Source organism: Myotis brandtii, unplaced genomic scaffold (genome assembly GCF_000412655.1).
Source record: "Myotis brandtii unplaced genomic scaffold, ASM41265v1 scaffold120, whole genome shotgun sequence".
NCBI lineage: Eukaryota > Metazoa > Chordata > Mammalia > Chiroptera > Vespertilionidae > Myotis > Myotis brandtii.
The window spans coordinates 2253620-2267408 of record NW_005354174.1 but is presented as its reverse complement, the minus strand read 5'-3'; the positions used below and the strand labels follow the sequence as shown (position 1 = coordinate 2267408).

Below are 13789 nucleotides of genomic sequence, written 5' to 3'. Positions count from 1 at the left end.
TGAGAGAGATACATAGTTGTTTCTCTTTTTCTCTCTCTCTCTCCCTGAGAAGGTGGTGATCAGCCAGACCCCTCATTATAAAGTTTCTATATCATGTTTACTATGAATAAAGACAGTTTTTCTTCCTTTGGAAATCTCTAATCTTTTTCTTGACTTATTGTATTGGCTGAAACTTTCAATGAAATTGTTGAATAGAAATGTTAAGAGTTAATATTCTTGTCCTGGTTCAATTAGTTGGTGTGTTTTCCCGTACACCAAAATGTTGGGGGTTCAATTACAGGTCAGGGCTCATACCTAGGTTGCAGGTTCGAACCCCAGTCAGGGCGAGAATGGGAGGCAACCCATTGATGCTTATCTGTTTCTCTCTTTCTCCCCCTCCTTCCTCTTTGTCTCAAATCAATAAACATATGATGGATGAGGATTAAAAAAAGGTTAATATTCTTGTTTTGTTCCCAGTCTTAGGGAGAAATTATTCATCTTCCATCATAAAGTATGATATTAGATGTAGCTTTTCATAGATGTTCTTGATCAGATTAAGTCCTATTCCTTCCTTGCTCAATCTTTTTTTTTTTTAATGAATATGTATTGGATTTTGTCCTATGTTTTCCTATGTGTACTGAAATAATTATATGGTTTTCTCTTATTCTGCTAATGTGATAATATTGACTTTTATCTTTTGAATGTTATACCTTACACTAGGGGCCCAGTGCACGAATGCATGCACCTTGAAAGGAACTGTGGGCCGTGAGGCTGAGGGGTGGGTCTCGGCCCATCCTCCACACCCCCACCTGGCCCTTCCCACTAGGGCCCCCAGTCCCCTGTCTGCTGGCAGCCCCGCTGCCGCCGCTGTCCCCATGCACTTACAGTGCCGGCCCGCTCATACCCGCAGAAGGTGCACAGCAGCACCAGCAGCAATGCGAGTGGGGCCGGCGCCAGCAGTGGGTAGGGTGGTGGTTGTTGCCCCGATCGCCCCTCAGGAGCTGGGGAAGGTGGAGAAGCCCTCATGGGTGATCAGGACTGGCAGCTGCCACTTGCACCCATTGATGGTGCCGAGTGATTGGGACCGTTGCCGGGCATGGACAGCGGGTGCGAGCGGCGGCTCTGGCACCGGCTGCGGGTGCAAGCGGGGCTGGTACTGGCAGTGGGTGTGAGCAGCGGTTCCAGTGCTGGGCAGTACTATGGCATGCGGGAGCAAAGAATTTTCAGTAACCACCAGAGGCTTGCCCTGATGACAGCGACCAACTCCCCGCCTTGGTCTGGCGCCCCTGCTCAGCTGCTCCACCATCCCACCACAGCTAATGCCCACCATGTTCCGCACATGCCCCCTGGTGGGCAGCGCACATCATAGCAACCAGTTGTTCCACCCTTCGGTCTATTTGCATATTAGTTTTTTATTATATAGGATTATAGGACAAATCCCATTTGGTCATGGTACGTTATCCTTTTCTATATTAATGATTGCTAATATTTTGTTAATGATTCATATCTGTGTTCTTGAGAGATACTGTTTTGTGATTTCTTACTTTTATAATGTCTTTGATTTTGGTATGAGGGTAGTGGTGTATTTCTCCTGTGATCTTTTGACATAACTATATTTTTCCTTGGTAACTTTTCAGGCTTTCCCCTCCTCCCATTCACAAAAAGGTGCATGGGAGGGCTTTGTACAAAAGGGTGTCTCAGCACATTCCCTTAATAGAGAGGGTTCTTTAAAAAAAAAAAAAGTGCCTGTCAATGCTTTTTAATAACTTTCTGGTTATATCTCTGATATAACAAAACCACTAATAAAATAAATTTTAAAAGCAAACTAAAACGACCTAAGGAATACTGAATGCTTTAAAGTCTATATTCCTCTACATTTTTCTATTTTTTTTTATTTAAAAAAAATTTTTTTTGTTAACCTCACTCTAGGTTATTTTATTTACTTCTTTTCTTTTAGAAAGAGTGGAAGGGAGGAAGGTGCAGGGGAGAGAGATAGACAGACAGGCAAGAAGACAAACAGATAGGCATCAATGTGAGAGAGACACATAGATTGGTTGCTTCCATATGCGCCCTGACTTGAGCCGGGGATCAAACCTGCAACCTGGGTACGTGCCCTTGATCAGAGTCGAACCTGAGACCCTTGGGTCCATGTTCTAATCACTGAGCCAAACTTGCCAGGGCTAAAAAATATTTTTATATACATCAGTATCAGTTGAGCTTGAAATCTCAAAGTGCACAGTATTTTTACTTCACTGAAAGAACTATTATATTAAACTGTGAACAAAATTAATAGATTTTTAGATGTATAGTTTTAAGTCCTTCAGTTTAGGAATGTTTCACAATAGGAAGAAAAATTTCTTTTAGGAATTTTCTCTTTTCTTTTTCCAGTCAGCTGATTCTTTCTGTAGTGGTAAGCTTTGGGAGAAGGAAAGTTGGTATAATGTGGGGCCCATAAATCAGTCAATTTTAGCACTATCCAGACTGTTCTAAATTCAGTTCAGTAGAATAGGTTTTCTAGCCAGTTGCTGTAGAATTGTAGAGGATGACTGAGGTCAGCTAAGCCATTAATTTATAAGTACTGACTGAAATATCAGGTACATTCATAAATGAATAAATTTCAGAACCTTTTTTATTTTTATATCTTAAAATAAGTAGAATCTTTGTTTATTCAGATACTAAGATATTTAGATTATATAAGGCAAAGCATCTTTGTGAGAGAATTGACTTTTATGACTCTGCATGCTCTTTGTCACTGGACAAAGTATTTTTCCCATGTAAATTTCATATCATTTTACTTTAGGATTATATGTAAAAAACAAATATCTGAAGTATCTAGTGTCAACTTGTATATTTGATATAATGTGATACTATAAATATTAAACCTTTCTTTTCAGGCACAAAAATCTTAAACCAAGAAATTCTGGACAACAAGGACAGGCATTATCTTTAAGTCAACAACAAGTACTTGCCAAGCACAAGACCAATGAAAAGCAAGAAAAGAGTGAAAAACCACAGAAACGCCCCCTGACTCCTTTTCACCATCGTGTATCTATTAGTGATGATGTTGTCATGGACACAGATTCAGCCAGCCAAAGACTTGTGATATCTGCTCCAGACAGTCAAGTGAGATTTTCAAACATCCGAACTAATGATGTAGCAAAGACTTCTCAGATGCATGGCACTGAAATGGCAAATTCACCTCAACCACCCCCACTTAGTCCTCACCCATGTGATGTGGCTGATGAAGGAGTGACTAAAACACCTTCAACTCCTCAAAGTCAACATTTTTATCAAATGCCAACACCGGATCCCTTGGTTCCTTCTAAACTAATGGAAGATAGGATAGACAGTTTATCCCAGGCTTTCCCAGCTCAATTCCAGGAAGCTGTAGAACCTACAATATATGTTGGTGCAGCAGTAAATTTGGAAGAAGATGAAGCTAATATAGTCTGGAAGTATTACAAGGTCCCAAAGAAAAAAGATGTAGAGTTTTTACCACCTCAACTTCCAAGTGATAAATTCAAGGATGATCCAGTTGGACCTTTTGGACAGGAAAGTGTAACATCAGTTACAGAGTATGTATTTTTTTTAATAGTCACTATTATAATCTAAGGGTGGAAAAATGATGTAAGTTCTTAATATTAGGACTCCAGAATTGGTTTCAGGGTAGGATTTTCAATAATAAATCCTTTGAGTATTATTTTTACTATGTTCTGTCCAAAGGGAACCTCTTTATTATAAAATCCTTTAATCACAAAAAAGTGGAGAAAATATTAACATTTATCCATCAACCAACTTAAAGATTTAAGTTGTTTGATCAACCAACTTAAGATTTTCCATATAATTAGAACTCTTATATACTGTCTTTCTTCCTCCATTCTTCCTTCCCTTTCTTGAATTTGGTAGTTATTATTTCTATATGTGTTTTTATACATGTAGCTCTATTTATTCATTTTAATTGCTCTGTAGTATTTCTTTGTTTTGAATTTGCCATCCACTCTCTTCAAGATGGACATGTTGGTTATTTTCAGAATTACAAAGGATGTAGCAGTGAACTTTATGTATACATTTTCTTGTACACTTGTATAATAATTTCTCTAGGAATACATTTTAAAGTGAAATTGCTGGGCCATGGGGTATTTCCATATTCAAGAATTGTTGCCAGATTGCTTTTTCAAATTATACCACTTTACACTCTCATCAACCAGCAGAATATGAGAATGGCTATTCTTTACATTTTCCTCAGTATTTAGTATTATGAAACTTTTAATTTGGCTAATCTGTATTCAGAATGACATCTTATTGTTTTAATATGTGCTTTCCAGATTTCTAGTGAAGTTAAGCATTATTTAAAATGCTTATTGGATATTTAGGTTTCCTCTTCTGTGAATTACCTGTACCTCATATTTCTTAGTCCATTCCACTGATTTATTCTTAACATATTCTGGCTTCTAACCTTATATTAGTTAGATGTGCTATAGCTGTCTTCCTCCATTCTATGGTTAGCCTTCTTTGTCCACTTTGTATCTGACATATCTTGGGCAGAAGTAGACTTTTTTTTCTCATCTCCCTTTATTTTTATAGTTGTTCTAATTACACTTGTCTGTCCCATAAGTGTTTTAGATTTTTATCTGTAGATTTTTTGAAATTGCTCAAGAATATGTGTAGGTATAGTGATCTTTTGTTTAGTTCTTATACTGGGCATTTGAGAAGGGTTGGTTCAATTTGAAGTCTTTCTTCCTCTTCCTTTTCCTCTTCCTCTTCCTCTTCTCCTTCTCCTTCTTTCTCCTCCTCCTCCTTCTTCTTTCTCCTCCTCCTCTTCCTCCTTCTTTCTCCTCCTCCTCCTTCTCCTTTCTCCTCCTCCTCTTCCTCCTCCTCCTTTCTCCTTCTCCTTTCTCCTCCTCCTCCTCCTTCTCCTCCTTCTTCTCCTTTCTCCTTCTCCTTTCTCCTCCTCCTTCTTTCTCCTCCTCCTCCTCCTCCTCCTTCTCCTCCTCCTCCTCCTTTTTTTTAGTCTTGCCACTGGGAAGGTCTCTTTTTCTTGGATATTTTCTCAGTCCCCCCACCCCCCTTTCTGTGGAACCTTTATAATTCAGATATTGAATACTTTCTATATTTTCTCTCATTTTCTAGCTTTTTCCCCTCTATATTTTGAGGGGATTTCTCAGCTTTCTTCTAGCCTTTCTTGAAGTTGTAATATTATTTTTCATGTATTCCCTGCCCCCCCCCCCAGCCCTGTAAACTTTTTTGTTAATAGCATCCTCTTCTTGTTTAATGCCCTGTAATTTTTTCCCTATTAGAGGTACCTGCCTTCTTTTGGTCTTCTTCTTTATTATTGCTGCCATATTTCTTATGATTATTGTTTCTTCACATTTTAGAATGAGGGCATAGAGATGCTGATTGGAAATTTTGCGTATATATGCAGAGCCTTGTTAATTGGCAGGCCTTGCTTATTCATTCAATAAATATTTTAGTGTATACTATGTATCAGTTCCAGACACTTTGCTTTATGATAATGGAATAAGAGATACTAAGGATGCCAGATCTTAGATCTTCACCAGGTAGTTTATTCATTTTTCTTCTCATTTTAAAATATATTTTTATTATGAATTTCAGAGAGGAAGGGAGAGGGAGACAGAAACATCAGTGATGACAGAGAATCATTGATTGACTGCCTCCTGCATGCCCCATACTGGGGATTGGGCCTACAACCCAACCTGGGCATGTGCCTGATAGGGAATTGAACCGCAACCTCCTGGTTCATAGATAAATGCTCAGCCACTGAGCCATGCCAGATGGGCTCATTTTTCTCATAAGATGAACCTTTCCTGTTCTTCCATTTTCAGCTCTTAGTTTTCATTTCTGTCTAGAGAGAGAAATCCAGATTTTCTCTGGTTGTCTGAGCAGTTTGGCTGTCCTGTTTATATAGTTTGCTGATAGCCTCTTACACATTCTAGGGTGTGGACTTTCTCTGCTGTGTTATATTAATTTTTGAGCTTCACTGAAACGAAGTAAAATGTCTGGTCCACTTATAGCCTCTCTCACTTATCCCTACTGTTAAGAAAAAATACTTTGATTATTATTTCAGTAGACAAACCTGTGTGCTTTGTCACTTTGTAGTTTTTTTTCTTTTTTGTTTTTGTTTGTGTTTTTCATCTAGCACTTTGAATCTTAAAAGTTTTCTAGTATAATTTTTTTAAAGTTAAAATTAATCTGTATTTGAAATTGAGGGACTTCAGGATACCCTTATGATCATGGAAGACAGCTAGCTTATTTAATTTTAGTAGTTAGTCAGCAGGTCTCATGAAAGCAAATGATGTCTTGGAAACAAGCCTGAAAAGTTCTTAAATTATCTGTGCTGTATGAATATGAAAGACTAAGCTAGCCTCAACTCTTGTCTGAAACTACTGTCAGACTTCTTATTTCTGTACTTCTCTACATTTATTTTGTACACAGCAGTCAGAGTGATCATTCTAAGTTAAATATTACATTACTCCATTTGCTTAAAACCTTTCAGTAGTTTCCCTTTATATGTGGAATAAAATCTAAACTCTTTTTCCTTATTTGTAAGATTCTACAGTGTCCTGCCTAGCTAGTTCTTCATTTTTATTTACTACTCTCCTATTTGCTTTCTGATTTAGCCACACCAGCTTTCTTGCTATGCCTTTCAAAAGCCAAGCTCATTTCTTATGGCCTTCAGAATTGCACGGGGGGGGGGGGGGGGGGGGGGGCAGACAGCTTTCTTACTCAGTCCTGCTCAAAAGTTACCTTTTCAGGAGGTATTTCCCTGACATTTTATCTAAACTATGACCTCTGCTCACTCCCCAGATCACTGCTTATCCTGTACACTGTTTTCATTTTCTCCCTATATATATTATTATCTGAAATTATATTATGCATTTTCTAATGGTCTTTTCCCTATTAGAATGTAAGCTCTTTGAGGGCAAGGATTGTGTCTCGTTTAGTGTGTTTCTCCAGCCTAAACAAATACACATACTCTAGAGCAATCTTAGGCACCTGGTAGACAATCAACAAAAGTTTGGATGAGTGAAATGACAGTATGGCCATCGATTACGTTAAGATTTTAAAATTTATTTTTCTTCTAGGTTATATTATCCTATCTAATAATAGTTAAACATGGTAATTGACCGTGCCTTCACTATGCCTCCCATGGGCTAATCAGTGAGATATGCAAATTAACCACCAACAAAGATGGCGGTTAATTTGCATACGTAGGTGTGAAGCGGCGGAGTGAAGACTGAAGGCAGCTCCGGCCGGAGCAGCGAAGGCTTAAAGGTGGCTCCGGCCGGAGCGAAGGCCTGGGTCCCGGGTGCCGGAGGAAAACCGGTGCCGGCAGCCTGGGGAAGGGAAGGCCTATTGCATGAATCTTTTCGTGCAACCGGCCTCTAGTTTACTATATGTTAAAATATAGTGGCATGAATATTTTCAGTTTTAAAAACTTTAAAGGGTGAGGGCACATTATATTTATAAATTCCAAGAATTCTAGCCATACTGTATTAGCCAAATAAGTGTATTGGCTGCTTGTGTGCATGAGCATCTATAAGTGAAATGAAGGTCTCTGAGAAGTTAATACAGCTTAATCTTAGAATCTGTTTTGATTCCTTGGCATTTTTCTCACTGAATTAGAATGAAAGCATAATGTAGAACAGTAGCTCGCAGAATAGAATGATATAAATTAAGGAAAAAAACATGCTTCTATTTGTTCCTAGTCACCATTTTTTCTGCCTCATAAAGAGAAAGACAAGATTGAATAAAAGGTTTTTTTAAATTCTTTGTCTCATGTGAGTATTGTTTTGGTTATACTACTAAAATATGTTTTATGTCACAATTCACTTTTAGATAGAATCCTTGTTTTTGTATTGTTGTAGCAGATTAGAATATGGTAAATATCACAAGAAATCAACCATCAGAAGCTTAGCTGCTATATGAACTTAGAAACACTTATGGAATATAATGTTCTATACTTGGTGGATTAGAAGTTTTTTGAATTTTTTAAAACATTTATTTTTTACTTACTGATTTTTAGAAAGAGAGGGGACGGGAGAGGGAGAGAGAGAAACATCGATTTGTTATTCCACTTATTTATGCATTCATTAGTTGACTCCTGTATGTGCCCTGACCAGGGATTGAACCTGCAACCTAGACATATCGGGACAACAACTCTACCCAACTGAGCTACTCGACCAGGGCAGAAGTTTTTTATTTTATGTTTTAATTATCTGGATGAATCTGCCATTTTCCTAAAGTTATTCTATGAAAGTAGTTCTCAGTTGGGACGATTTCTTATCCCCACCCACTCAGACCCCCAGGTGACATTTGGCAATGTCTGGGAACATTTTTGGTTGTCACACTGGGGGTGTATTACTGGCATCTGGTAGTTGGGGGCTAAGGCTGTTGCTAAGTATTCTACAGTGTATAGGAGAGTCCCCCACAACAAAGAATTATCTAGCCTAAATGTTAATAGTATTGAGGTGCTTCAATGTCATGCATAACTTATTAGAGAAATTTGAACTCTAGAATAAGTTATTAAATTAGGTAGGCCAAAAATATTTATTGATTAGTTTCACTACAGAGATTCCCCATACTATTTTGGTCTGTCTTCCCCTTCCCACAAACTGGTATGGTCTTCAGTGCTCATATTATGTTAAAACAAAAGTTTTTTCCCCATAGTTAAAAGTATCTTTTTGGGCCCTGGCTGGTGTGGCTCAGTTGGTTGACCATTGTCCCATGTACCAGAAGGTCACCCGGTTCGATTCCCTGTCAGGGCACATGTCAGGTTGTGGGCTCGATCCCCAGTAGGGGATGTGCAGGAGGCAGCCAGTCGATAGTTCTCTCTCCCTTCCTCTATCTCTAAAATCAATAAAAATATATTTTAAAATAAATAAATAAAATATAAAAGTGTCATGTTGGAATAACTAATTCAGGTGCCTGCTAATATATTACTTGAGATAGGATTTTATGAGAATCAGCATCTCCTTATAGATATAGCAAAGCCAGTTGATAAAATTGGATGGTGTTTGTCATTAAAAATCTATGAATTATGATTATGCTCTCTTGATGGCATTTAAATAACCTTAAATTCTTTATAGAAGCATTCCATTGATGTAATATCACTTTTCTAGTCATAGAGTTATCTATTCAGAAGCCCAGTTTATTTTATATAAATAAACTTTGAATATTCATATTATCTATAATAATAAAAGTGTAACATGCTAATTAGACTGGACAAAACCGGGGCTGCTAGGGACGCCTGGGTCCCAGGTGCCAGAGGGAAGCCGGTGTTGGCAGCCAGGGGAAGGAAGGCCTACTTTTGCATGAATTTTGTGCATTGGGCCGCTAGTCCATTATAAGTTTCTATTATTTGTTTCTATATTTGAGTTTTGAAAGTGTATTTAAATGTATAACAGTTAATTTTAATGAAGTTAGAGGGTTGTTGCAACTCATACTCTTTCTTTTTAGGAAGTTTATCTTCCCTTTTAAATTTATATTCCTCAAAGATATACTTTATCAGTTTTGAAAAACTGAAGTTTCTCTAATATGCAAGATGCTATAAAGCACAGTTGGAGTATAAAATAAATTTAGTCCTGGCTGTAAATGAAATTGTAGTATAATGGACAATAACATTAAGTTATTTGATAGAGGTATATATAAAATACAGTAGCAATGCAGAGCCAGAGTAGGAATAATTTAATCCCATTTATGGAGATTCAGAAGTATTATGCAGTTTGGTATGGATAGACCAGTGATGGCGAACCTTTTGAGATCGGCGTGTCAGCATTTTGAAAAACCCTAACTTAACTCTGGTGCCGTGTCACATATAGAAATTTTTTGATATTTGCAACCATAGTAAAACAAAGACTTATATTTTTGATATTTATTTTATATATTTAAATGCCATTTAACAAAGAAAAATCAACCAAAAAAATGAGTTCGCGTGTCATAGGTTCGCCATCACTGGGATAGACTATAGGGTGCTGCCTAGTAGTTTGGTGTGTCATGATGAAAAATGAGACTTGGAGTTTCTCTATTAGTTAATGATAACATCTATTCCAGAATAGTGGCTTAAGACCTTATAAGTTTTAAAGGTAACACAATTGCTGCCAAAAAAACAATTACAGTTGTTTTTTAATATCTTTATTCAAGGGTTTAGCACTAGTTTTAGTAGAATTTGTGCTGACTTAAAGTAGTCTATTTTAATTCAGAGGAAAACCTTTCTAAACCCTGAACAAAGAAAGAACTGTACTTGGGCATAGTTCTTACCATGTCTTGTTTGGTAGTAAGGCTACATCAGGATATCTTAACCATAATGTTCATCAATAGAACTAGCTCCTATGTTGTATTAGTGATACACTAGATTTATATTGTATGTGTATAATTATAGAATGCATTATTTGATTGCTAAAAGATAGTTTCTAATTTGTTTCATAGAAGTCAATGATGAAATAAACTTGTTTTGATTTACTGTAGTCTAAATCTTTTAATTAAGTCTTCCTAATTTGATATCTTATATTAATGCATTAATGCTATATTTTTGACAGGTAGCTTGGCTCAGTTTAAGAATTGATTCTGAATATTGGAGATGGTACTGGAAAAGGTACCACTAAAAAAAAAAGGACTTTTGAGATTTATTATAAATTTATCTGTGCCTAAACATTTCCTTCTGTAGCTTATTTCCTTCTATAATTGTTAATCCTAAAATATTGTCATACCTTGTCCAGAAGAATTTTTATTGAATAAAGCATAAAAACATGTGCTGCTATAAGCCATGCTAAACTCTCTACATTTCAGGATAGTGTGTTACTGTTGTCTTATTAAAAGGAAGGAGATAAAATTAATGAATAATATAAAAGTAATTTCAGTTTGCTTTGGACTTTTCAAAGCTTCCTGTTGATGGCTGTACTTAATCCTCTTCCAGTTTGGCTGTATTTAGCTTTATATCTGATTGAAGTTATATCTGTAGTTTTATATTTGGCTATATGTGAAAGTTTCTTTTAGAAAAGGAGAGGTGGTGTTCTTGTTCACAGAAGTATTTGTATACTATATAATTGGATAGTGACTAAATGATAACTTGATTTTTTAATCGGGCATCTCTTAAAAGTCACAATTTTTATATCTTATTAAATATAAAAGGATATGTAATGCAAATAATTTATATTTTAAATTTATTGTGATTTGATATTCTTGATATTACTGATTACATTTAAATTCTTTGCATATCCCACTGTCTGTGAGAACCAGTTCAATAAAATAAGAAAAAGTTGTCTTTAGGTATTGCATTTGGTTTACTCATTTTTATTTTTAGTAGAGCCCTCTGCAGTAGGGTTGGTCCTTTTAATATTGCTGCACACTAGTTTAACAGCTACCTATGTAAACAGTGTGGCAGTTTTTAATGCTTCTGCCAGAGGGCACTTATTATGAAAAACTGTTTTACCTCTAGACAGAATAGTAGTGTCTTTCAGGGTGGTGGTGGTGGGGGGGTGTTCTTATACCTTTTCCCTATGAATAGTTATTTGAATATGCATACTTAAAATCTTTCCAGTACTAACTCTGTGACCTTAGCAAACCATTTCTTTCTTTCTTTTTTATTAGCAAACCATTTCCATAATTTCTACATCAAAGTCAGAGAGCATACCCTGCATTTCCTATCATGAGGTCTTTTAAGTATTAAGTAAGAAAATACATGTCAAGTAGATAGAAATACTGTCTTGAAAAGATTTATGTTAGTATCTGATAGATAATTCAGCAGACAATTTTTTAGGATCTAATACAGTGAAGTACAAAGTGACTCTTAAGAAATAACTTCATTTATAGAACAGAACTATTCTAACGATTAATTGTAAAGCATATCTGCCATGACAGTTGTGTTAGCACTATGTTGCCATGGAAGAAAGTTTTTGTAGACTTGGAATTTGTGGGGGGAAATCAGGGGCATATTGGAAAAACAATGACATATTTTCTAAATGAACTATCAAATATCATATTATCAGTTATTCTATTAATGGCTCTATTTTAACCTTAGTTTATAGTATAGAGTGTTTATAGTGCTGGACATTGGTGAGTAAGTTAGTAAAATGTGATAACCCATGTCAGAGAATTTGTAAGCTAGAAAATACCTTCATGGCTCCCAAATCTTACCTCTCTTAACAATTTTTTATCTTAATACTCAGGACAGATAAGCAGTGGCAGCAATATCACTTTCTAACAAAGATGGTTTACTTCAAAATTTAGAATTATTAATGCAAACATATCTGCTGTGGCTTCTAGAATTAATATATTTATTTAGCTAATATTTATTGAGCACCTATTACATGCCAGGCATTTGGGATAATTAAGTGGACAAAGAAAGCTCCCTAGGATTTAGGGGCTTATATTTTAGTGGGAGTGACAGTCAACTATAAACATAAGTAAGTTATAGTATGTTAAAAGTAACTGCCATGGAGGGAAAAATGAGCAGGTTAAAGGGGATGAGTGTTGAGGCAGTTGGGCATATTGCAGGTTTAAATAAGGTCTCATAGAAAAAGTGATTATTTCAACAAAGTCTTGAAGGAAGGTGTAGTTGGCCAGGTGGATATTTGGAGGAAGAATGTTCCAAATAAAGAGAATAGCCAGGAGTGTGTCTGGCCTGTTTAACATGTTAAGCGCCCAGCCTGTTTTGTCTTCCGGATGGAAAATATAGTGTCAGTCACCAGTGACTGACAGGGCGCTTAATGTGTTAAGGAACATCAAGGAAGCCAATGGAAGCAGAATGAGTGAGAGTGGGAGTAGAATAGAAGATGAAGTTAGAAAAAGAGGACAAAGATCATGTAGGATTTTATTAGGATTTTGGTTTTTACTCAGAGGAAAATAGTCATTGCAGGATTCTGAGCATGATTTGACTTAGAAGCCTGGCTGCCACTGTTCTGGCAGCATGGGAATCTCAGCTTTGCAAACCATAGAGAACATGAATTTGGGAGTCTAAAAGGGTCTTAAAAATCTTTCTGTATTCACATTCACCAAGCACCCTGGTGTTGAGAGATCTAGAACTCCTGGTGCCTTCCACGGTTCTGTGGTGCAGGTCAGCCTGTTGTATCTTCCCTCTCTTAGCCTTAGAGTTTAGCTTTCTCAATTCTGTTATTTTCTATTAGTTCTCATCTTTCCAGCTTCACTGTTATGTCATTCTTCGTCTTTTTATTGGTTATCTTAGGAGAGTGCAGAGAAATATGCTTATCTGTCTCCATGTGGAACCAGAAGACTGAGACTATAAAAACTGATTTTTCCAATGTGATTAGAAAAACACCTCTGAAGTACTTGCTCTGAAACTTCACCTGCTATTGTAAAACATCTTGCCTGAATTAACAATCTAATAATGTTATTTTCATGAAACACAAATCAGGCCTTTACAATTTTTTAACTTAAAATATATCTGCTATGGCAATGGGAAAAGGATAATCACTTCTTCATTATGTAAATGTATAAATCGTGTAAGCGAAGTCTTGTCTCACTATGTAGCCCATAATTTGAGAGTGCCTGTCCTGGAACAGGTTAAATTTAAGAGTTCCTTTAAGTGAATGGATTTTGTCAGGTTAATGTGCTTGAGAACTTGGGAACTGAGCGGATTGCCAAAAAACAACATATTTTGCCCTAGCTGGTTTGGCTCAGTGGATAGAGCATTGGCCTGTGGACTAAGGGATCCCAGGTTCTATTCTGGTCAGGGGCATGTACCTTGGTTGCGGGCACATCCCCAGTGGAGGGTGTGCAGGAGGCAGCTGATCGATGTTTCTGACTCTCTATCCCTCTCCCTTCCTCTCTGTAA

At 36.7% G+C, this 13789-nt stretch overlaps 1 protein-coding gene across 1 annotated transcript in view; it reads left to right on the top strand.

Moving 5' to 3' along the window:
* The window catches only part of MED13 (mediator complex subunit 13), a gene marked incomplete at its 5' end in the record, with an annotated part of 89007 nt that overhangs the window by 38311 nt on the left and 36907 nt on the right, over positions 1-13789 (top strand). Inside the window, one exon of the mRNA XM_005858702.2 lies at positions 2874-3554. Coding sequence (XP_005858764.2) covers positions 2874-3554 — 681 coding nt within the window. The remainder of the gene's footprint in view (positions 1-2873; positions 3555-13789) is intronic.